This window comes from Typopeltis vanoorti, chromosome 12 (assembly GCF_054136105.1).
Source record: "Typopeltis vanoorti isolate ZY-2024b chromosome 12, IOZ_Tvanoo_1.0, whole genome shotgun sequence".
NCBI classification, from domain to species: domain Eukaryota; kingdom Metazoa; phylum Arthropoda; class Arachnida; order Uropygi; family Thelyphonidae; genus Typopeltis; species Typopeltis vanoorti.
Window position 1 is genome coordinate 1,184,803 of NC_143560.1, and position 25,350 is coordinate 1,210,152.

General features: G+C 37.7%; 1 protein-coding gene across 2 annotated transcripts in view; it reads left to right on the forward strand.

The window, feature by feature from the left end:
• Sec5 (exocyst complex component secretory 5) overlaps nt 1-25,350 on the forward strand; it is a 584,315-nt gene that overhangs the window by 268,774 nt on the left and 290,191 nt on the right. For both annotated transcript variants that reach the window (XM_090401446.1, XM_090401447.1), the window contains exons 11-12: nt 4,066-4,178; nt 15,659-15,810. In XM_090401446.1, coding sequence (XP_090257572.1) covers nt 4,066-4,178; nt 15,659-15,810 — 265 coding nt within the window. The remainder of the gene's footprint in view (nt 1-4,065; nt 4,179-15,658; nt 15,811-25,350) is intronic.

Genomic DNA, 25,350 nt, shown 5'->3' on the forward strand with positions numbered 1-25,350 from the left:
AGAAAAGCAAAAAAGGATTACGAAAGAACATTGGCCATGCAGGCTAAAGAGAATCCTAAACAGTTTTTTAGATATGTAGCAAGTAAAAGGAAAAATGTACATGGCAGATTGATTTTAAAGAATGCCGATGGTAGGGAGGTAACTGAATCAGTTGAGATAGTTGAGTTACTGAGTGAGCACTTTGCAAAAGTATATCATCCAGGTGGTGACATTGCAGAAACGAATAAACCAGTAGATTATACGGGAATTGTGGTTAATGAAGTGGAGGTGAGTAGTCTATTGCATAACCTCAATGCCAATACATCTGTGGGATTGGATGGTATACCAGCTCGTGTTGTATGAGAAGCAGCTAAAGAATTGTCAGTACCCTTGACCATTTTGTTTAATTTGAGTCTCGGGTCTGGGTTAGTCCCGAGCGGGTGGAAAGAGGGGAAAATAGTTCCACTGCATAAAGGTGGTTCCAAGACTGCTGTTGTAAATTACCGACCGATTAGCATATCAGGAATCATTGACAAGGTCTTAGAGAAATTAGTCAAGAAAAGAATACAGGATTGGATTGATGAAAATGGGATATTGTAGGGGGGAAAACATGGTTTTGTGAAGGGTAGATCATGCCTCAGTAACTTGCTCACGATTTATAACACAGTGACGGCTGAACTGGATAGGGGTAATGGGTTTACAGTGATACTACTGGACCTTGCCAAGGCCTTTGATAGGATACCACATGGAACCCTAATCAGTAAACTGGAGCAGATGGGTATAGATATAGGGTTGGTGAGATGGATAAGAGGGTGGTTGAAGGAGAGATATCAAAGAGTGGTTTATTCAGGAGTGGAGTCTAAAAGACGTCTTGTGACTAGTGGAGTGCCACAGGGCTCTGTTCTTGGACCACTGCTTTTCCATTTGTTCATCAATGATATTGGAAAGGATCTGAGAGGAAGTGTTCACTTGTTTGTTGATGATGCAAAGTTGGGTAGAGCAATTGTGAGTGCACAAGATGTCAAAATTTTACAGGATGATTTGGATAGTTTGGACTGGGCTAGGAAAAATGGTTGTCAATTTAATGTGGCAAAGTGTAAGGTTATGCACTCTGGGGTGAAAAGAATAGCAGCAGTATATTGCATTGGTGGAATCATACTCCAGGAGATTGATGAGGCCAGGGATTTGGGAGTGTTGGTTGATAGGGAGTTGAAGTTTAGTGGGCACATTGCAAAAGTAACTAAAACAGCTCACCAAATCACTTGGCTTCTGAAAAATACTTTAACATGCAGAGACGAACAAGTTGTTGTTCCTCTGTATCGAGCCTTGATAAGACCCCATCTGGACTTCTGTGCCCAGCTATGGGCACCACTGTTTCTTCGTGATGGGGAGGAAGTGGAGAGGGTCCAGAGACGAGTGACCAAGATGATAGCAGGTCTGTGGAATGAACCTTATGAGAATAGGTTGAAGATTTGTGGGTTGCAGAAATTGGACGATAGGCGAAGGAGGGGTGATATGATTGAGACACTCAAATTACTGAAGGGTTTTTATAAGATTGATCCAGAAGATATTTTTGAAAATATGACTGGTGGTGGGAGGACTAGGGGCCATGCATGGAAGCTGGGCAAGAGCGTGGTTGACAAGGGTGTTAGAGCTAGGTTCTTTACTTGGAGAGTGGTAAATGAGTGGAATAAGCTTCCAGAGTCTGTTGTGGGTGCTACGACCGTGAATGAGTTCAAGGCAAGGTATGATAGATACTGTGTGAATGTTGAATAGTTGTTCTTGACATGATGTTAGGGCCTCCCTCGATGAGTCTGTCGACTCCTTGGAGTTTCCTGGAATAATAATAATAATAATAATAATAATAATAAAACTTGTTGGAAGTTTTCAGTATTGACACCAAATTGTAATATAAATAAGGACTTTATTAAAATAAATCCAAGACGATCATAAAAATTCTTAATACATCTCCTGCAATTCCCTCACTTAAACAAGATTTCAAGAATGTAATTACACTGCCTTACATCAAGAATGTCACAGACAAAGTGGCTGCATTGCTCTGCGAGTACAATAAAAGTGGATTTTTTACCTTTTACAAAAAATATGAAGATTCCTACATCCACAAAACCTCCACATCATCCCATGAAAAAACCAGGCATCTATGAGATTCATTGATCTTTTGGCATTTGTTATGTAGGCCAGACAGGAAGGTTGAAAAAGAGAGAGAGAGAGAGAGAGATCCACATGACTGAACATGTAAAAGAGATTGAAAAAGAAGAGAGCATAAATCAGGCCAGGCATTCCACACAACCACTACTGGCCATCAAAGTACTCTGGCAATATACAAAAATGTCATATATTGATAATAACTGTTTCACAAGAAAATTTAAAGAGGCCCCAGAAATGCTTAGGATTACTATACAATGCAATAAAAATTAAGGCTTAATTTTCATCAAATATGGTCTGCTTTCATAAAAAATTTAACTGCCATGGACCTAGGATATAGCATGTGTGATACCACAGAATGTGATAGCAACAACTAGCAGTGTTCCAACATGCAGAGAATAATAAATTTATCATTTGTATTCTGGTTTATCAATTATATTTAACAGTTGTGAAGTTATCAAAAATACCTAATATGTGTAATTAATTGCTAATAGGCATTTGTTGTGTAAAACTTTTGTGTACCACTACCCCTGATGATGTAAGTCTTACAATGCACAAAACTTGTTAGGTTTTAATTGCTTCATCATCATCATCATGCTTGTTAAGGATTTAGGCTTAGGTTGACTTAGAAGTCATCATTGAATCTCTTAAGAGGACGTCCTGGTTTTCTTTTTCATTTGCTTTAATTGCTTATTTTTAATAAATTTTTATTTATATTACAATGTGGTCTCAATACCAAACACTTCCCACAGCACTGCTTAACCACAGAAATGTACGTGTACGTATAAAATGTACGTATAAACCTATCCAGAAAATTTATAGCCTTTTGAGGTCTCTGAAGAATAATGCTTTCCAGAAGTACCTAGAAATTGCATATCTGTTCTTGTGGATTGCCTTACATCAGTTAGATTTATAGAAATTTTGAGATTTGAGGGAGGGGTTGATCTCAGTACATAACAAGAAAAATAAATCAGGCATAATTGCATGTTTCTTTTACTAATCACAACACAGTGGAGTATTGCAAGTAAACTTTATTCAGGAGAGAATTTCTTATTGTGACACAAAGAATCAATTGAAGTGATCTGTCCACGTGGTTCCCTCAAAAGGAACCCAAGTGAATTTTGCACATGGAAGTTTCTGATCTGATACTACATACTTTAATTGAAAAGACTTGGAGAGAGTAGACGAGTGCTCAAGTTGCAACACATATCTTGTTCTTACGCATTACTCTAACATTAATGGTTTAGTTTGTTTATTCTATATTATTTGCGTGTGTGTGTGTGTGTGTGTGTGTGTGTGTGTGTGTGTGTGTGTGTGTGTGTGTGTGTGTGTGTGTGTGTGTGTGTGTGATTCATGCCTTAGATCATGAAGAATTCTTATTGGGAAGAAGAATCAGTTATCTTATTTTTCATTAGTTTTTTTGTAGTAGCTTTTTTTTTTTAAATCATTAAAAAGATACTACAAAACTATACTATCCTCTGTATTCTACCTTATATAACCATTCCTACACTGAAGATGGCTTATTGATTTCAAGCCAAAATATTTGTAACTCAAGTGTTATTTAAAAGTTTGTGTTTGCATGTTAAAAACATTTATTGATTATTAGTTGTAGCCTGTTGTCAAGCCTCCAATAAGCAGTTACTGGTAGTTTCACATTGGGTAATGAAAATCATGTACCACTTAAAGAAATTCAAAATTAGCCATGTTCACAACTGGATTTAACCCATAGCCTCTTGGTTGGATAGTGGCATCATTATCAACTCAGCCAACTAGACTGGATTTGAATTAGGCTTGAAAATAACCATTAGAAAGTTAATGATAAAATTTTTTCTTTGCAATTTAATTTTTAATTTTTAAAATTTTTAATGCAAATTTTTACAAATTCTATAATAACTTGACATACTCATTCATTTATTATAGATATCTAGTCAATTTAGAAGCACCAGGTGACCCTGCATGGGAGACCATATGTTTCATGGAAAAATGGCTTTCTAATCTAATGGAGTCATCAAGAAATAAATTTCAGAGCTTAGGTAAGTAAATACTTACGAGGTCTGACAGAAAAAACAAGACTGTGCCTGTATCTCTTTTTATTTAACAAATTGAGAAAATCAACTACGATCTCTTTCAAAATAGTTCCCTTTCTTGTGTCTGAGTTGACACAAGTTGTATATGTTGCTTCCAATATTCAAAGCAATTCTGCAGATCATTTTCTGAAAGGCTGTTGAGGATCTCTTTCACTTTTGATTTCACATCTGCTGACAAAAAATGGGTTCCTTTGAGCACTGACTTGATCTTTGGAAAAGAGGTAGAAGTCGCAGGGAGCAAGGTCTGGTGAATAGGGTGGATGTTCAAGTGATTAGCTAAAAACTGCTTCACAGACAAAGCATTGAGCTGGTGCAAAATCCAACCGTTTCTCCATAATTCTGGACGTTTCCTTCTTATGCTTTCGTGTAATTTTGTCAAGACTCAAGGTAATACTACTGATTTACCATCTGGCCACTAGTAACCCACTCTGCCATTATAATACCTTGGATATCAATGAAAACAATCAACATGGCCTTGAACTTCAAACGACTAATGCATGCTTTTTTTTTTTTTTTTTTTTTTTTTTGTCTTGGAGATGTTGCTGACGTCCACTGCATTGATGTAACTTGGTTTCTGGATCATACGTAAATATCCAAGTTTCATCATAAGTAATTACGAATTCAACAAATCTGGTTTATTCTTAATGCGTTGCAAAAGATCCAAACACAGTTTCTTGCGACGTTCTTTTTGTTCATCTCACAACATTTTTTGCACAAACATTTTTCATGTTCAATCCTTCCATTAAAATGCACCAAATACTTTCCTCTGTCCAAATGAACTTTCTCAGCTACAACTCAAATTCCTAACCTTCTGTCTTTGCGAATCACATCTCGCACTTTTTTAATGTTGTCACCGGTAACTGCTGTGCATGAGCAGCCAGGGCAATCATCATTTTTCATGCTTTCTCTGCCTTCCGAAAATCGTTTGTGCCATTCAAAAACACGTGCATGAGACATACACTCTTCACTGTAAGCCACATTCAATAATTGAAAAGTTTCCATCATGGATTTCTTCAGTTTCACAAGAAACTTGATGTTAATTCACTATTCACTCTTGCACTCCAACATTTTCCGACCGAGGGTAAGAACAGTCTATATTTGAACCCCTGTCCACTCATACTGAGTAAAGCAATAGAGTTGAGCCTTGTCTCACGGTGACAGGTTAGAACATGCTCTATAACCATCTCTTTGTCTCTCCCCACTAACTTTCCATTTCCAAGCTATAGGATTAGTCTAATTTTTTTTGTGTTGGACCTCATAGTCTTCTTCTTTAGCATCTTTCTTTCCGTCTGCTGATATAATCCTCCTCCTTAACTCTCACATTCTGTCTGTCTTTAGCTATGTCCACCAAGTATTTTCTAGTATATTTGTTAGAAAACTTAAGCAAATAATATACTATTAAAAATCATAAATGCATGATATTTCAGGACAGGGCAACTCGTATATAGAGGCTATGACTTGACATCACTTGCCTTAGTATCCCATAATGCAAAGCACAGCTCCTTATAGACATGTATAATACTAAGCATTATCGGAAGGGTCACTACCCAGACCAGTTTCAACCTTTATTTAGCTCTCCTCAGTGGGAGCCAGACCCAGAGATGATACTTAGGTTGAAGTAATGCAGAAGTCATATTTCCATATACAAGTAGCCAAAAAGTGTCACACCTTATTATTAAAATACTTTGGATTAGAGAGAGTTTTTGGAAGTTTTTCCACTTGGTTATACTATAAATTAAAGATGCCAAGACATTATATTCTTGGTTTAATCCTTTATCCAAGCGTAAGCAAATGAAGTTTGCTCTTGAAGTACTTTCAGGACCAATGCCTGCTAGTGTCTGATACTTATTTCACCATTCTTTGCCATTTCTCTCTGTCTGTTGCCAGGTGACTCAAATCCTGCAACTCTTTCCACACCACTCTTTCACATTTACCTACTCTCAGCTTGGTCCTCTTCTGATTATACTATTTGCTGTACCAAGCATGGAAGTTTTTTTCACTTATCCATTCTGCAGATATGACCAAAAAACTTTAGTTTCCTTTGAAAATAATTTGAAGCAAATTTTGCACCCTTCCAATTTGTAGAATCTTACTATAACATGTTCTTTCGAAAGCTAATATTCATCTTAGAGTCTGACTATCACCCATGTCTCATAACTATAGAGCACTTATGAATATGCATTTTTCTAGCAGTCTCAACTTTATGGAAAGTCTCACTGATTTACTTTTCTGTATTTTGTCCATTGCCTATTGCTTTTGTTATATGAGATCTTATCTATTTTTTATAGTCGCAATCATGCATCATGTTGCTCCCTAGACATGTGAAGGTCCTGACCACTTCCAGCTCTTGTTCATTGACTTTTATTTGCTTCTCTATTCTCTTCTCTCCAAATGTCATTGCTTTTGTTTTATCAATGTTCATTATCAGCCAATATCTCTTTCCTGCTTTACTTAACTTCAGCACTGTTCTTTTTAGTTCCTCTTCATCTTCTTCAATAATGACTATGATCTGTAAATCATAAATTATTTATTTTTGTACCTTGAATAGAAATATCCCTTATATTATCCTTTATGGCATCCAGACCCTTGTTGTCTGGAACCATCTTCCTATTTCTCCACAGGTTCCTATCCACATAAGATTTAGGTACAGCCCATGCCACTTGCTGATCTATACTTTCAAATTCTTTCTGAAAGTCAAAAAAAGGTATAAACATTTTATTTTTACATAGTGCTTTCTCCGTAATTAGTTTTAACATTAATATTTGGTGCACAGTGCTTCTGCCTTTTCTAAATCCTGCTTGTTCATTTCCAGATTTTCTTCCATTAGTTTCCTTATTCTTTCTGTTAATATCATCATCCCACATGATTTATTAGAACAATTGTTGTGTAGTTTTTGCAGTCCATTTTGCTTCCTTTTTTGTGAATGGGTATTAGAATTGATCTTGTCCATTCTTTTGGTGGCTTGCCTTTGTCCCATGCCATGTTACATAACCCGAATAGTTAATTTATAATAATCTTACTACCACCGTGTTTCATAAGCATCTCGTCAGTGATCTCATCATTCCTTGGGCTTTTATATTTTTGAGATGTTTTACTGCCTTTACAACCTCATCTGTCAGTATATCTGTTTCTTCTTCTGTGCTTGGTGGTGATATTTCTCTCAATTCATCAGTTAAATTCTTTTGGACCTCATCTCCCTATGTCTTATATAACTCTGAGCAATATTTTGTCCATTTCTTCTATTTCTTCTGTGTTCATCAAGATTCCCTATTTTCATCTTTTTTATGATTCTTTGCCTTGGGCTCCATTTCTTGGTGATGTTTCTGATCATCTTATATACTTGTTCTGCATTCACCATAGTATTTATTTATATCCTTGCACTGTTCCTCAAACCAGTTTGATTTGTCATTTCTAACTACCTTCTTCACTTCATTGCATTTCACTCTGTACTGTTATTCTATTTCTATTTTATTTAAATCTTCTAATTATTTATATCTTCTAATCTTTAATACTCCACTTTTCTTGAATTATCTTTAATGTCTCTTGGGAGATACACCGGTCTATTTGGCTTTTCTATCTCTGGGATAATTTTTTCCACTTCCCTCTTGATTGCAGACACCACTTTGTTTCTATCATCCAGTGCCTTTTCCATAATGGATTTTAATTTTTTTCTTATACACTTCCCAGTGATTTTCTTGCTCACTGTCCTCATCTCTCTGACTCTGAAATGGCCATCAGTTATCGCTTGAGTTTCAACTTGATATTGGCAATCACTAAGCTATGATCTTATTCCATGTCTGCTCCTTGAAATGTTCAATACTGCTGAACTGATGTGGCCTATCTCTTGCTTATGAGTATCATGTCTAGCATGGTCTTAGTTCTTCCATTAGGTTGTTGTCATGTCCACTTCCTGCAGTCTTTTTTTTTTTTTTTTTTGTGGGAATTTTGTTTCAAATCACCAGTCATGCTTCAAGGCAAATTTGAGCATTTTTTCTTCTCTTGCATTGCTTTCTCCATATTCATATTTTCCCCATTATTCTTTCTCATCCCTCATTGTCCTTTCCAATCTTCACATTCCAAATCTATTACAGTTATCAGTATATCTTTCTTTGGTACTGATATCAAGACATGTTTCCAAGTTGCTGTAGAAAATAACTATTTCTTCTATGGAACTTTCTGAAGTGGATAAATAGACTTGATCTACTGTGATGTTAAATGGTCTTGCTGCAAATCTTGCTATTATTATTATTATTCTTTCATTTATTGGTTTGTATCCTAAGAATGCTTCTCCTCCTCTTTTACGGAAAAGAAATCAAACTTCTGCTTCATGTTTTATACTATCCAGACCAGATGATTTTTCCACCTCTCATCTCCCCCATCTTTCCAACTCATCTCTGCTAATCCAAAGATGCTACATCAGTTTTGCTCCATCTCCTTGCAAAGTAAGTCTAGCTTTCCGGGAGCCCATCAAGTGGCAGGAGCCTAACATTCCATGCTCCTGCTGATAGCCTGTCTCTTGCTGGTTTTAATCTTATTGCACAGCATCAAACTTATCTATCCAACCCCAGTTGTTCATTTGGGTACATGACCTTGTTTATCCAGGTGATGTTCGAGCCAGCTTGTTATACTTTTCCCTTTGACATCCATATGTGCCAAATTTCAGTTGTGTTTTGTTTTTGCAGTCAGTGCATCAACACTCATCTGACAAACTTTAATGGTTCTTTCATCCACTGCTAATATGTGAAAACATGCTATTTGCAGCTGCCCACTATGATCAGTGGTAGGAGAGAAATGAAATACCATAGGAGGTATTTCATTTCTTTCCTACCACTCATATTTGGGAGACATTTTCCTGCTACCACTCAGGCATGTGTGTGCCCACTAGGGGTTTCAGGCTTTTTTGAGTGACCAATGATAATAACTTGTTAATTTCAAATTTTATATTGATAATTTGATTGCTCTGTAGACCAAACATGGAGCTTTTTCAAGCTGCTTCAGGCCTCCAATAAGCAGATTGGTGGTTTCACACCTTAGAGTGAAATTCATCTACTACCCAAACACAATCTCAAATATCCATGATCATGGGAAGGAAGATTCAAATCCGTAGTCTGTTGGCTTTTGTGCATTTACACATACATTACAAAATGTACAAACTTTTTTTTTAAAACGGTATAGAAAAATAAGAGAAAAAAAAGATGCTCTGCTCACCCAATATGCCAAAATAGTAGATTTACACCCTATCATAGGTTAACAGGAAAAAAAATTAAGTTAAGGGAGTAAAAAAAAAAAAAGTGGGGAATAAACATTTTGCTGTCTAAAGACCTTAAAATGAATATCTCTAAACATACTAAAAAAGATATGATAAACTCTTTATTTTAATGATGTTTACAGTAGATGCTCACTGTAGCAAACATTTAAGAGGCCAGAGAAATAATATATAATACAAGATTGACTATAGTGACTTGAGAGAAAAAGTACTGCCCCCTCCCTTCCCTCCCACAACCACCATTTTAAGGACATAAATATATAAGAAGGTATTGGCATTCAGTTTGGTAACCGACTTCTTGAACTTATCTCACATCGAACTTTAGCATGTGTGTTGGAGTCATTATTCCCATTCATCACAAGTACTTTAATTGGTCCTTAATTTACTTATTAAGGACCAGTTAAGGACAGATTTATTCATTAAGAAGTATTTTATTATTATTACAATACTCTGGATCAAGAAAGTTGTGTGAAGTTTTTTCACTTGGTTATGAAGTATATTATCTTCTTCATGTAGCTTCCTCAGTGAGAGGGTACAACACCATGTTCTCTCTCTCTCGCTCTCTCTCGTTGGTGGCTTTTCTTTTTGTTTCTGCATAGACACATGATCCTATCTATGATCTTATATTTTCAAACCATGTCCTTCATTTTTTACCTCTTGATCCTTTTCCATAATTTTCCCTTCTAAAACTGTTAATATCCTCTTTCCTTCAACCTCTCAGTATTATGTCCTGCCAATCTCATCTTTCTCTGTATCATTTCCTGTAATAAAGATCTTTGTGTTCTCATTCTCTATAGGACATCTGTATTTGTCACATGATCTGTCTATGAAATTTATAGTTGAACGAGAAGTATATTTATAGTTGATGAGAAGTATATGATACCTGACATGAAATTATATTCTTGTTTTAATCCTTATTCAAGTGTAAGCAAACAAAGTTAGTGCAGGAAGTATCTTCATCGCTTAGTCTACTTATATATAGTGGCTATTGGCTTCACATCAATTGCCTTAGTATCCCATAATGCAAAGCATACTTCATTTTGAATCAAAGTATTTTAATAATATGATGATTCACCAGACTTTTGCATGAATTCAACCTCAGTATCTTCCTAGATCTGGTTCCCAGTGATGAGACTTCAACAAAGGTTGGAGCAAGTCTAAGTAGTAACCTTTTTCCCATAATGTATAGTAATAAATAACAGCTGAAAGGAAGCATGTTTTGCATTATGGGATACTGTAGCAGTTAATGAAGTCAACAGCTCTATACACGTAGACTTGTCTGAAGATAATTCACATGAAAACTTTGTCTGCATATACCTGTGTAAGGATTTAAGCAAGAGTATAATTTCTTGAGAGTTATAATATACTTCATCACCAGGTAGAAAAACCCTTTTCAACAAAGAGCATGCTGGGACTCCATAACGAATTTTACTATTCTCAGAAATCAGACAGTTTTGATAATGCAATTATTATTTTTACCCCAAGACCTCATGGAGTCAAAGACTCATCCGGGAGGTCCTTTCATCACACACACACACACACACACACACACACACACACACACACACACACACACACACACACACACACACACACACACACACACACACACACACACATCTCATCATACCGTGTCTTAAACACACTCAAACTCCTTGCAGACACCACATTCTCAGGCAAGGCATTCCAATCATTCACAACTCTGCAAGAAAAAACCTGCCTCTCACTCCATTACTAACACACTCTTTATACAGTTTCCAGGGATGACCTCTGGTTCTCCCCTGATCTCCCGCTATTCTCTGTAGAACTTCTCCACCATTGATCCTATAACAACCCCTTACCAACTTGTAGGTCTCTATCATATCTCCCCTCTTCCTCCTGTCCACCAGACTTTGCAAATTACATCTCTTACCTCAATCTTTCCTCATACTCGACATTCCAGAGGTCAGAAACTACCTTAACAGTCGCCTGTAGACCCTTTCCAACATCTCTTCATCCTTCTGAAAACCCAGTGACCAAATCTGGGCACAATAGTCCATGTGTGGCCTAATCAAAGCCTTATACAACGGAACAAGAATCTCCCTACTTCTACACATCAGTGTCCTCCACATCATTCCCAGAAGCCTTTGTGTTGTCTTCACAATTTTGGTGATGTGTCCCCTAAATTTTAGATCCTTATCCACTATCACCCCCAGATCTCTTATTTCCTCTACCTCCAACAATATATTCTCACCATAAAGCATAAATTCTGCATCCCATCTTTGTTTTCCAAATTTTAAAACCTTACATTTTGCAACATTGAACTCACATCTTCATTTCCATTCCCAATCACCCAATTTATTCAAGTCTTCTTGTAAGTCCACAACATCTTCACTACTCTTTATGGTTCGTCCCAACTTTGATCATCAGCAAACAACTGAATATCTCCATCCAAATCTTCACCTATATTGTTAATATACAAGTTAAACAGTAATGGCCTCAAAATGGACCTCTGAGGCACTCCACTAGTGACTTTCCTTTTCCTGGATATCGTACCCCCATACACAACTTGTTGATACCTATCAGATAGCCAGTCTCCAATCCAATGCACTAAACTAATATCCAACCCCATCTACTCTAGTTTCACTACCAACTCATTATGAGGTACTCTATCAAAAGCCTTTGCGAAATATAAGTATATTACTGTGTATCCTGTTCCTCTGTCCAAGGAAGCAATCACTTTATTGTAATAAGTTAGTAGATTACTAAAACATGACCTCCCTTTAGCAAATCCATGCTGTCCATCAAAGATAATACCATTGTTGTTAACCCAACTCTGGATCCTAGTTCTCACAAGCTTCTCCAACAACTTCACCGCAACACCTGACACACAGATAGGCCTATAGTTTGATGCTTGAGTTCGATCACCTCCTTTATAAAGTGGCACAATCTTGCCCTCCTTCCACTCCTTAGGAACTTGACCAAGTGCAAGACTCGTATTAAAAAAATATGTCAAGGTAGGTGTCAACTCCCTGACACATTCCTTCAGAATACGCGGTGATATATTATCAAGTCCCACAGTCTTATTTACATCTAGTTTACTCAACTCCCCAAACACCTCTTGCTCACTTACAGTCAGTTTCTTCTCCCCATCATCAACTGCTCTCAATCTCTCCATGAAGTCACATTCACAAGATTGAAAGATCTTTATGAACTGCTCATTAAGTATCTCCACCACAGTTCTGCAACAGCTGTCTTTATACCATTTCCTCCAATCAATGTCATCCTTCCATAATCATTCTTTCTTTTGCTGGCTACATATCAAAAGAACTCCCTAGGATTCTTTTTGGCTTCATTAGCTAACTGCTGTTCATATCTCTCTTTAGCTACTCTCACCAACCAAGTCACCCTCCTTGCCTGGTCTTTATAGACCTCATGGAATTGGTTATTTCCACTTCTCTTATGCTGCCTCCACAATGTCCTTTTTCTCTGTATCGCATGCTTAATTTCTTTATTCATCCATCTCATACCTACCTTATTTAACCTTCTCACCTTGGAATGCATTTAATCATTGCATCTACTAGATAGTTTTTAAAAATCCCCCAAGCTGCATTGATCTCTTTTCCAGCTAACTCCTCATTCCACGCTACACCCGCAAGCTGTCTCTTGAGCTCTTCATAATCCCCCCCCCCTTGTAGTTCCACATATACCCTTTTCTTACAGGGGTCCTCGCACTGCTGTCAGCCACCCAGGTAATCACCTCATGGTCACTCTCACCAATTGGTGAATGATTTGACACCTCATTTATAATTACATCCTCTGATGAAATGACCAAATCCAAGACCCTTAATCCTCGTGTGCCCTCTGTTACATACTGTCTGAGGTGGTTATCCCTCAAAAACTCAAGAAATTCATTTTCTTTATTTCCAGTTGCTATCTCATCATTCCAGTCTATATTGCCATAATTAAAATCATCCATAATGATCACTGATCACCCTTTTCTTATTTGCTTGGCTAATTTGACTATACATTTCACTATCACCACCATCCACATTATCTGGTCTATAACAACATCCCACCAAGTATTTGAATCCATTCACCTCTATCTCACTTCATTCTGCCTCAAAACCACAGGCACTAATACCATCATGCATCTCTTCTTTGTATGGACATAACTCTTTCTCTATCATCAATAGCACTCCCCCTCCCTTTTTACCCCTTCTGTCCTCACGAAACACATCATTCTCTTCCATCTCTATTCCTGTCAGGATGTCATCCTCTTTCAACCATGTCTCACTTATTCTGACAATCTTTGGGTAAACAGATGCAATTTTTGCAGCCATTTCATCTGCCTTGTTTCTTATACTTCTAGCATTTGTATACGAACACAATAGCTCATTTCTGGATCTACAGCTAGTTCCACTGATACCACTCACTCGATGTGATCTCTCCATGCTCGACTGGGGCCATTTCCCTTTCTGCTTCTTCATTTTAGAACCCTTTTCAGTTCCAACTGTTTCCTCTTGAACCCTGGTCATCCCATTCCTTTCCTGCCTACACATGCTCTCACCTCCTCTTGGAGCATCCACCTTTCTCATGCTGTGTACCCTTGTCCATGCAGAGCCTCCATTTCCCTGCTCCTCTTGCACACCCATTCTCTCATTTTTCTATACTCATACCACTCGCTTCCCCATTCATATCTATCTCTTCACTCTCTCCTGTCTTACTCTCCTGCTCTTCCACATCATTCCCCTCTCGATCTCATTCTCTCTATTCACTTCTCTATCTTCCAGCAGCAGTCTCTCCAAGCGACTTACACCATAACCACTCAAATGCAGTCCATCGCTCCCATACAGCTCACTTCGTCTCTCAAACTCATTCCACACATTAACAAACTGCACTCCCATCTTCTCACACATTTCTGCCAGCATATCATTCATAATCCTTGCTCTCTGCAATATTCTCAAAAATTGACTGAGGGCCTCTGTAGTAAAAAAGTATTTTTGTTAGAAGATGTTTTTTAGAATTTCCTAGAAAAGATATATATATATATACTGTCACATATTTTTACATATTTACAATCCTTATCACTTTATTTAGTGTGGTTAAATGTGATTACTTTTAAAGATCACATTTTGAAGAGTTTGAAGAGGGTATGACAGAACACTTCTTTAAGAATTTTAATGATTCTTGTAGTCAAATCTAAATGTTGATGTTATAAGAACTCAAGTTATTCAATTTCTGGATGCAAAATTTTATCATATATGCTTAACAGTGTTTTATCTTGTAGATAAACTTATATGTTGGTAATCCATAACTGTCAGATTTTAGGGAAAGACAATGTATACTAAAATATTAATTAAAAATAATTTATTTAATTAAAAATATTAATTAAATAAAAATAATGATATGTGCATGTAGGCACTAACACTAAACACATGTGGCTGAAGAAAACAACTGAAGTCAGTCCTAGAGTCCTAAAGGTGCCCTCAGTGGACTAAATTGGGTTGTCTTGGCTGTTGGACTGATGTTCTTAGAATGCAAACTTCCTATATTTGGGGCAATTTCATGCATCCAAATTTGTTGAGGTTTGGGGAGTTTTTTAGAGCTGAGGCTGATTCCAGGAATAATCTCTCATATTTATACTTGCTGCAGTATAGTAAAGTGGCTTTCTTCCAGCTTTTTTTGTGGTGGGTGTCCAAAGCATGGTCAGCAAGTCCTGAGTGGCTGTATTGGTGGAACTGGATATAGTCCTTATGTGCAGATATCCTGATATTAGCTATCCTGCCTGTTTGACCGTAGTAGGACATTTTGCAACTACTTGGGACCTGGTATACTCCAAGTAGGTCTAGGGAAAGTGGCTGGTCTTTGGTGGAGCAGATAAGAGATGCCAATTCAGTTGTTTTCTTCAGCCATATTTGTTTAGTGTTAGTGCCTGCGTGCACATATCGTTATTTTTATGTTCCCTGAAGATGGTAATGTAACATCACTGAAATATGGAAAGTTATTAATTAAAGTTTTTTAATTAATATTTTAGTATACGTTGTCTTTTCCTAAAATCTGATAGTTAGTGTTTTACCTATGAACAAAAAAAAAAAAATAGAGAAATGCATATATTGGTAATCCCCAGTTAAACTATTCTGGCATAAAAACAGAACTGATTTTGACTTTTTTAACCTAGAAAATGAAAAAGATGGTCTGGATGCATGGCAAGGGGATTCTCCACTAGTTGTGAAGTTTGTTGTAGAAGTCACAGAATTATTTAGTGAGCATTTTCCTAATTTTTGGAAACTTGGCCAAGCTTATCTTGCTGGACATTTGCATGTCAGAGAGGTAAATGTAATGTTGATTTGTGTTATTAATGACATTTCCATTTGCTATTAAATATGTTTATATGTATATCAGTGTCACACATAAAAGCTTCAAAACCTAGAACACATTAGTACTGTGTATGTGAGCAAGTAGTAAGTGTGTTTCTTGATCAGTTGACAGTGGTATTCATTGTTCAGATATGGAAAATGATGATTAGGCAGTTTCAAAGGACAGAGATAGCTGGAATGAGAGAGATAGGAAGGTGAGAAGTTTGATTTTGAACTGTGTGAATGTTGACCAGCTACTGCTTTCCTTTTTATATGTTTAGAGGAAAGTGGAATAATGGTCATGGATGATTTGTGCAATTTGTTGACCAACATAACTGGCCATGTGGTTAAATCTACTCTCCAAGTAACAAGCTGTGAGTTCGAATCTCACTATGAACATGTATGTTTTGTGTGTGTGTGTGTGTGTCTGATTTGATTTGATAAGAAATAAATTTCATTGCCTTGTGTGAGATCACTACTCTTTTTATTGGAAACCTGAAGTGGCTTGAAACAAAATTGCATGTTTTGGCCCTAGAACAAGATTTCTGGATTTATCTAAACCTTAACATGCCCATTACTAATATTAATGCACTTATAGACCCAGTCTCCTTTTTTGTGGGGAAGGGAGGGGTAAGGATTTCCATTAAAAAAACCTGTAGAAAAGACATAATACAAAAACAGGCCATTGGAGATTGCAATGAGTCTGGACAAGGGGCCATCTATTGAAGTGGGCTTAGGATAATCTGCTTTTTGGATGCCATCAAGGATTTTTAGAGAAGTTTTTGATCCACTACCCCAAATATGGGGACATTATTCTACTATTAGGTAAATTTGGAATTTATATATTGTTAAGAGTTGCATGGATGAGAAATAGTGTCTTGAATTGAATGAAAGAGGATGCCAAGTTTTTTTGGAGGCTGAGGGCACTATGGACATGTATTTTTACAGGAAAGGCTAAAAGTGTAAGTCTTCTGAGGAGAAATCCAATTCAGCATTATCAAAGATAAGATGAAGTGAATCTAGGTCTCTCTCATAAGAAATAAGTGATGGCACTGTGTCTTGGTACTACTGAAATGTCAAAAGATTGTTCTTACTTCTCAGGAAATTAGTGTTTATGGAAGATATTCAATATATTTGCTGTTTATGATTTGAGGCAAATACTTTTTTAGCTTTATGTTGAAGGTTTAATGGAATATTTATAGCAATAGGAAAGGATTAAAAACTAATTTTAATGCTTTTGCTATTTCATCTCAATCACTGCAACATCTTCAAGGATTACATATAACTCTTGTAACACACACACACACAAAGACAACAGAATATTAAACGAAACACATGGAGTAACTCTAATGTCCTATCTAGGTGATATGCCCTCTGTGGGCATATGTAAAGTGGGACCTCAGACAATTACTGTTTTGCAAATTTCAGAAAGTTTGATGCATCCATATTTATTTAAATTCAGTTGATTTCTGAGAGCCACTCCTGAGTCTATAAATAGTCTTTCCTTTTTAAATTTACTATGGTGGATCATGGTAATTTTCTCCACAGGAGATCCTGGGGTTGTATCCAATACATGGTCTGGCCATATTGCCCAAAGTTGTGATTGCAAATGTATGATTTATGTTCTTTTAAACAGATAGGCACTGATTCCTGTCTATCCAAAGTAAGCCAACTTGCAGGAACAGGGTACTTTATAAACTCCAGGAACTGAGAGAGAGGAGGGTGCTGATCTTTGGTTGAACGGATAAGGGTAGCAAGTTTCTGGTGTGGCTTAAAAACTGTGTAGAGGCTGTACTTTTTTAAAGACTTTGCTATTCTTTATGATGTTCCATGGATGTAAGGGATGGTGATGGCATTTCTAAAATCCTTCTGAAGGGATGGTCGAGGAATGGGAGTGGAACTGATTATTTTTTTAATTGTTTAATCACTGTGGCCATTGGAAAGGAAGGTGTTGTGTATGTGGTTGAGTTTGGTTGAAAGAGAGGTTCCACTGGAAAAAAGATTATAAGCTCTGTTGGTTAGTTTTAATAATGTCATATTGTTGAGAGAGAGGTGGTGGTGGGAAAGTTTGTGAGTGTATCTGTCTGTGTGATTGGGTTTTCTATATACAGTGAAGGAAAAGTTACCATTAAGAAGGTGTGTTACTAAGGTGTCTAGGAAGGGCAAACTATTGTTATTTTCCTTTTCCATCGTAAACTGGATTCTTGGATGTAGACTATTGAGGTGACTGAGGAAGAAGTCTAATGTGTCTGGGCTATGAGGCCAAATAGAGAACACATCATCATCTACATATCTTAGCCAGATAGAAGGTTTGAGAGGGGCTGAGTCTGTTGCTTCCATGTGATAGTATAGGGTATGACATTAATTTTTTTATGCTGCTACAAATACCTCCTGGAGTCACTGATTATTAATAATTTTTTTTAATATTGGCTATTGCTTTTTATGTAGAAGTATGTAGAACTGAAAAATAACATAAAAATGTATGTTTATTATTATTTTTTACTAAATAATTTAAGGAAATTACAACGTCAAGTGGGATATACTAAAATAAATTTTAATATACTTCAGTATTTCGGCAACGTCAAATTGCCATTTTCAAGAAACTTAAGAACAAGACACGTGCACACATGCACAACAAAACAGTAAGTGAGGAAGAAGCAGGAAGCTATTATTTCTCCTAAAGTCCTGATGGTGCCCCTTAGTGGGCAATGTTGATATTCTTGGGCGATTGGGCTGAAGGTCTTCTGATGTAGTTTTCCCAAATTTGAGGCAGTCTCATGCAGCCCAATTTGTTGAGGTTTGGATTGTTTCTTAGGGCTGAAGCTGATTCCATGAAAAGCCTTTCATATTTGTATTTACTGTGGTGTATTATCGTGACTTTCTTTCACCGTATTCTATGGCAGGTATCTAGCGCATGGTCAGCAACACCAAAGTGGCTGTATTGGTGAAACCGGATGTAGTCCTTGTGTTCTGAAATTCTGTTATTTGCTGTCCTGCTTGTTTGGCCAAAGTAGGACAGCTTACAGCTGCAAGGGACCTGGTATACACCTGGTAGGTCTAGGGGGTGAGTTTGGTCTTCAGTTGAGTAGATAAGGGATGCCAATTTTTTATATGGTCTGTAACAAGAAGTTAAGTCATGTTTTTTTTAGGATTTTTGTAATTTTTTCTGAGATGCCTTGGAGATATGATGATGGATTTAGAGTAATCCTTATTGTGAGGGAGGGGGGGGGGTTGTGGTTTACTGGTTTCAATATTTTTTGGATTTTTATTTTTTTGGGGGGGGGTAGCCATTGGCTGAGAAAGTGTTGAGAATGTGGCTTAGTTCTGAGGTTAGGGCATTGTCATTTGAACAGATAAGTTTATCCCTGTTGTGTAGTGTCTTAATGACTCCATATTGTTGCGAGGAGGGGGTGGCGGGATTGTTGGTCAATGTATCTGCCTGTATGGGTGGGTTTTCTATAGACTGAGAAAACCAAGGTTCCATCAGCCTGCGGGTGACTAGTGTGTCTAAGAAAGGAAGGCAGTTGTTTTTTTGCTCTTCCAGGGTGAATTTGATTCTGGGGTGTTGGTTGTTTAAGTGTGTTAGGAAGGAGAGGAGTGCATCGGAGCCATGTGGCCAAATAGCGAACACATCATCAACATAGCGAAGCCAAATGGTTGGTTTTTGTGGAGCAAAAGTCTCCATATAAAAGTTGGCCAAGGGTGGGGAAAGCAGAGAACCCATGGCTGTCCCCTCTATTTGTTTGTAGAATTTTTCTTGCCAAACAAAATAGCCTGAGTTCATTGTGAACTGAAATAGGGCTGTGATATCGGGAGGAAATTTAGCTTGGATTAGCTCTAAGGATTCTTTGAGTGGGACATTTGTGAATAAGGAGGAGACATCAAAACTGACCAGTATGTCAGTGTGTTTGAGTGTAAGGTTTTCTATGCTGGCTTTGAAGTGGGCTGAGTTTTTTATGTGTGAAGGTGTGTTGTCAGTATGGTGTGAGAGAGCTTTGGCCAAATGTTTAGCTAGTTTGTATGTGGAAGATTCAATGCCATCCACTATGGGACGTAATGGCACATTTTCCTTATGTATTTTTGGGAGTCCATAAATATGGAGGGTATGGAGTTAATTGGTTTTAATTTGTTAATGATATGATTTCCTCCCCCCCCCCCTGACCTACCTGATGTATGCCAGGACCCTTACAGCTGTAAGCTGTCCTACTTTGACCAAACAGGCAGGACAGCAAATACCAGAATTTCAAAACACAAGGACTACATCCGGTTTCACCAATATTGAAGTATATATACTTTAATTGGAAGAAAATGAGATGGTGATTGTCAGTGGAGACTTGAACGGGCACATAGGAAGACAGAATAGAGACTGTGAAAGGGTGCATGGTGGCCACGGAGTGGGAATGATGAACCAGGAAGGAGAGAGGGTTGTGGACTTTGCAGTAGCGTTTGATCTGGCAATTGTGAACTCGTTTTTCTTCAAGAGGGAAGAACATTTGATAACATTTAGAAGTGGTAACAACAGCTCACAAATTGACTACATTTTGACTAGAAGAAAACATCTTAAGGTTGTGACAAATTGTAAAGTAATTCCAACAGATCAAGTAGCACAACAACACCGACTGCTGTGCGCAGACTTTAAAATAAGATCGCAGATAAGAACTTCTGGTTGCCATGGGATGAAGACAATTAAGGGGTTTCGCTTAAAAGAGGAGAGTATGAGGAATCATTTTAGGGAGAGGGTGTTAGAGAGGATTTCGGATGGACTGGAAAGTGTACAAGATTGGTGGAAACATAATTCAAAAGTAATCCTGAGCTGTGCAATCGAGGTGCTTGGTGAGACATCTGGAAAGTTTAGAGAGCAGAAGGACGGTTGGTGGTGGAATAATGATGTACAAGTGGCAGTGACAGCTAAGAGGAAGGCAAAGCAGAAGTGGGATGAGTCAAGAATGGAAGAGGACAGAGAGGTGTAGAAAGAGAGAAAGCAAGAAGCCAAGAGAATTGTGGCACAGGCGAAGGCCATGGCATATCAAGATCTGTATGATCAATTAGAAACAAAGGAAGGACAGAGAAAAATTTACCAACTAGCGAAATGTAGAAATAAAGCAGCTGAGGACATCTTACATGTGAGGCAGATCAAAGATGCTGAAGGAAGAGTATTATGGAGGGATGTGGACATAAGAAACAGATGGAAAATATACTTTGAGGGACTTTTGAATGAGGAAAATGCAAGGACTCACAGAGGAGATAGGCAGCCTTCTGAGGGGATGGTGCAGAACATCAGTAGAATGGAAGTGACGGAGGCCATGAAGAGGATGAGGAATGGAAAAGCGTTGGGCCCCGACAGAATTCCAGTGGAGGCATGGAAGGCACTGGGGGAAGAGGGAATTGACCTGCTGTGGGACCTGTTCATGAAAGTTTGCCAACAGGAAAATATACCCGAGGAATGGAGGGAGAGTACTCTTGTTCCCATCTACAAGGGTAAAGGGGATGCACAAGACTGCAAAAATTACAGAGGAATAAAGTTGATGTCCCACACAATGAAGATCCTAGAAAGAGTTCTTGATGGTAGATTGAGGAAGGAGGTGGAGATTGCAAAGGAACAATTTGGCTTCATGCCTGGTAGATCAACAACAGATGCTATCTTTGGGTTACGACAGATGATGGAAAAATATCGACAGAAACAAAGGGAGCTACATCTGGTATTTATTGATCTGGAGAAAGCATACGATAGAGTGCCAAGGCAAGCAGTCTGGAGGTGTCTGAGGGAGAAGAAGGTGCTGGAGAAATATGTCAGGTTGGTGCGGGAAATGTACAGAAATGTGAAGACAAGTGTTCGGACCTATTTGTGCCAGACAGAAAGTTTTCAAGTAACAGTTGGCTTGCATCGAGGGTCAGCATTAAGTCCGTTTCTGTTTAATATTGTGATGGAGGTGGTAACAGAGGAGGTGAGAGAAGATGCACCTTGGACAATGTTGTATGCAGATGACATCTTGCTGTGTGTAGATTCAAGAGAAGAAGCGGAAACTAAACTGGAAAGATGGAGAAAAGTACTGGAAGAGAGAGGTATGAGACTGAGCAGAAGTAAGACAGAGTATGTGTGTTGCGCAGTGGGCGGTGGCCAGGAGACAGATCTGGAGCTGGAAGGAAATGTCATCAGGAAGGTGAGAGACTTTAGATACTTAGGTTCAACAGTGGAAGAAGATGGAGGAGCTGAGAAGGAAGTGGGATGCAGGATACAAGCGGGTTGGAGGAACTGGAGGGAGATGTCTGGAGTGTTATGCGATAAGAGGGTGCCGATCAATCTGAAAGGCAAAATTTACAGGACAGTAGTGAGGCCAGCTATGACATATGCTATAGAAACTGTGGCCCTGAGAAAAAATAACATCAGCAGGATGGAAGTAGCAGAGATGAGAATGCTTAGGTGGATGTGCGTGTGACCAGAAAGGATCATCTGAGAAATGATTATGTCAGGGGAACAGTGAAAGTTACGAACTTAGGAGCGAAAATACAGGAGGCAAGGTTGAGATGGTTTGGTCATGTGATGAGGAGGGAGGACGAATATGTGGGAAGAAGGGTCATGCAGATGGATGTGCAAGGAAGGCAGAAGCGTGGGCGGCCAAAGAAGAGATGGAGGGAGCTGGTAGAATAGGACTTGAAGATGAAGAACTTGGATGTGGTGACAGCCCAAGACAGGAAGGTGTGGAGGAGACTCATAACAAACAGTGACCCCACTTAAGTGGGAGAAGCTGCAGAAGAAGAAGAAGAAGAAGATACTTTAATTCTTTTTAAAAACTTTCTTACATACTGTTTTTTTTAACCTGATATCTATTTTTATCCTGCTTAGTACTAAGTAATGGTCACTTCCAATTTCAAATCTCCTGTACACTCTTGTATCCTGAAGCAGCCTTATGATATCAACAATGACATAATCAATGAGGCTTTCTTATTTTTTGTGTCTTCTCTCCATGTGAACTTATGCAGATCTTTATATTGAATGAACATGGACTAGTCATTACTAACTTTATATGTTAGTAATGACTAGTCCATGTCATGAGCAGAAGTCCAGTAAATACTTACCATTATTATTAACTTTGCCCTTTTCTCCAAATTTTCCCAAAATGTTCCTATATGCCTGATGGGATTCATTTCCACCTCTGGTGTTCAAATGTCAAATGAGGACCACATTTTCTATTTTCTTCATGTCAGCTGCCTGTTCTAATGACTCAAAAAGTTCTCCCACACCTTCTCCTTAGAAAATAACCTTCTGTGGGACCATAGGCACAAATGTTTCGCTGTCAATTTCCGCATTTTGAAGTTTGCCGACATAACTCTACTTGAAACTGCTTTCTATCAAGAAGTTTATCATCATGTTTGGTGTTGAATGCTTTTGCTACTCCTTCGTTTCCTTGATCATTATTACCTGAAAATAGCAGCCCATACTTATTATTAATAATATTTCATCTGTTTTTGTCTTCTTTGTCTCTGTAATGCCAATTATGTCCACATGGTACTCTTCCATTTTGTCTACAAGTTCAATTTCCTTTCCATTAATACTCCCTATATTGTTCTTATCTTCAGTTCATCTGATGTTGGGTTTATTTTTCTACTCCTACATATGAGTTGCAGTTTGTTCTAGTAGCTGACTTTACACTGTTCACCGTGGTTCCCTGACAAAAACAGAGGGGTGAAGAGGCCTTGTTTAACTAGGCAATGTCCCAGCTGGCATGAAATCTCATCATGTTGTACCATCATATGCATTTGTGGTTTAAGCCAATAAAATGTACAATTTGGTCGGCTTAGTCCCAAATTGTCAGCCCATCCTCATTTGTTCAGTACCAATTAGATACCCACTAATGGGGGTACTCCCCGTGAAGTAAGGCTTGAATATTAGGTCAGAAGCCCCAGTCAGTTCTCTGCATTTGTGAAAGGCGATGAGGTGTTCTTCTTCCAGTTATTTGGCTTTGACCCCTAAGTGACCCTACTTGGCTTTATATAAATCTCAAATTTATCATACAGCAATCCCTCGATTAGTGGTGCCTAATGCGTTCCTTAAAACAGGCGCATTAATCGAAAACACACTAATCGAATATTAATAACTATGGGGAAAAGTATAATTCGTTCTTCAAATTTCTATTTAGAACCTTAATTTTTTTATTAAAGAATTAAGGTATGTCTCAGGGCCTAGTTAAAGGAAAACCATGAAGCTGAAAGACAATAAACCATCTTCGGAATATAAATTTTATTATTCTATTTCTTAACAAAGAATTGAGCTAACGTAGTTTGGCAGGCATTTTGTTTCTTTTTTCATACAACTGACAGTCTGGCCCTGTTGCCTCTTCTGCAAATTTTCTGCTTCTCTCTTCATCAGGGTCAGCATCTATGCATTGCTGCTTAATGACTTTGATTGTACGAAAAATATTTTCAAATTGTTTCTGTAAAATCTCTTTTGGCTGACTATCAGTGGTTAAATTTTCTTCATATTCTTTGGGATCTTCCCGCTGTGCATCTATATTTAGCAGGTCGGAATCGCTCATTTCTTCAGAATTAGATTTAATTAACTCTTAGATATTATCGTTGTCAATCTCATCAAAAGCCAGTTCATGCCCGATGTTGGCATTTTCCTCAACAACATTATCCATTTCATTTGAAAAGCTTCCAAAATCTTTTGCGCAATGTGGAAGAATGTACTTCCAAATGGCTCACATATTGCTATCAGTAATTTCATTCCAATATTGATGAATATTTTCAATAGCAGATTTAACATTAAATTTCTTCCAGAATTCTACTAATATCATATAATTCTCACCAGGTGTTGCTTCTATTGCCTGTTTAAATGTTCTTCTCAGGTAGTATGCCTTAAAGGTTGCGATAATCCCCTGGTCCATAGGTTGCATTGGGAGAAGTTGCATTTGGTGGTAAAAATTTGGAACATAGTATACATGGAAATAGTGTAGTATGGCATTAAAAATAACTTTGTAAAATGTTTTAAATCGATAACTAAATTATTGTATTTCATTCTGGTGAGTGATTTTTTAAAATAGTTAGCCATAAAAATGTATAGATAGAAAATTTTTAAAATCTGTAACATTTATTTTTAAGTTGCATATTGGCGCACTAATCGAATTTGGGTATTGAAAAAAAACGACACTAATCGGGGGATTAATGTCTGTATCTTGAAATGGTATTTTACAAATATGTAGGATGCTGCACCATAAATTGTCTCTGTAATGCCAATTATTGTCCACATGGTACTTTTTCATTTCGTCTGCAAGTTCGATTTCCTTTCTATTAATACTCCCTATATTGTTCTCATTCCTGAGTTCACAATGAAATCAGGCTATTTTGTTTGGCAAGGAAAATTCTACAAACAAATAGAGGGGACAGCCATGGGGTTCTCCACTCTCCCCACCCTTGGCCAACTTTTATATGGAGACTTTTGAAGAGAAAGCCTTAAACTCTGCCCCACATAAACCAACCATTTGGCTTCGCTATGTTGATGATTTGTTCACTATTT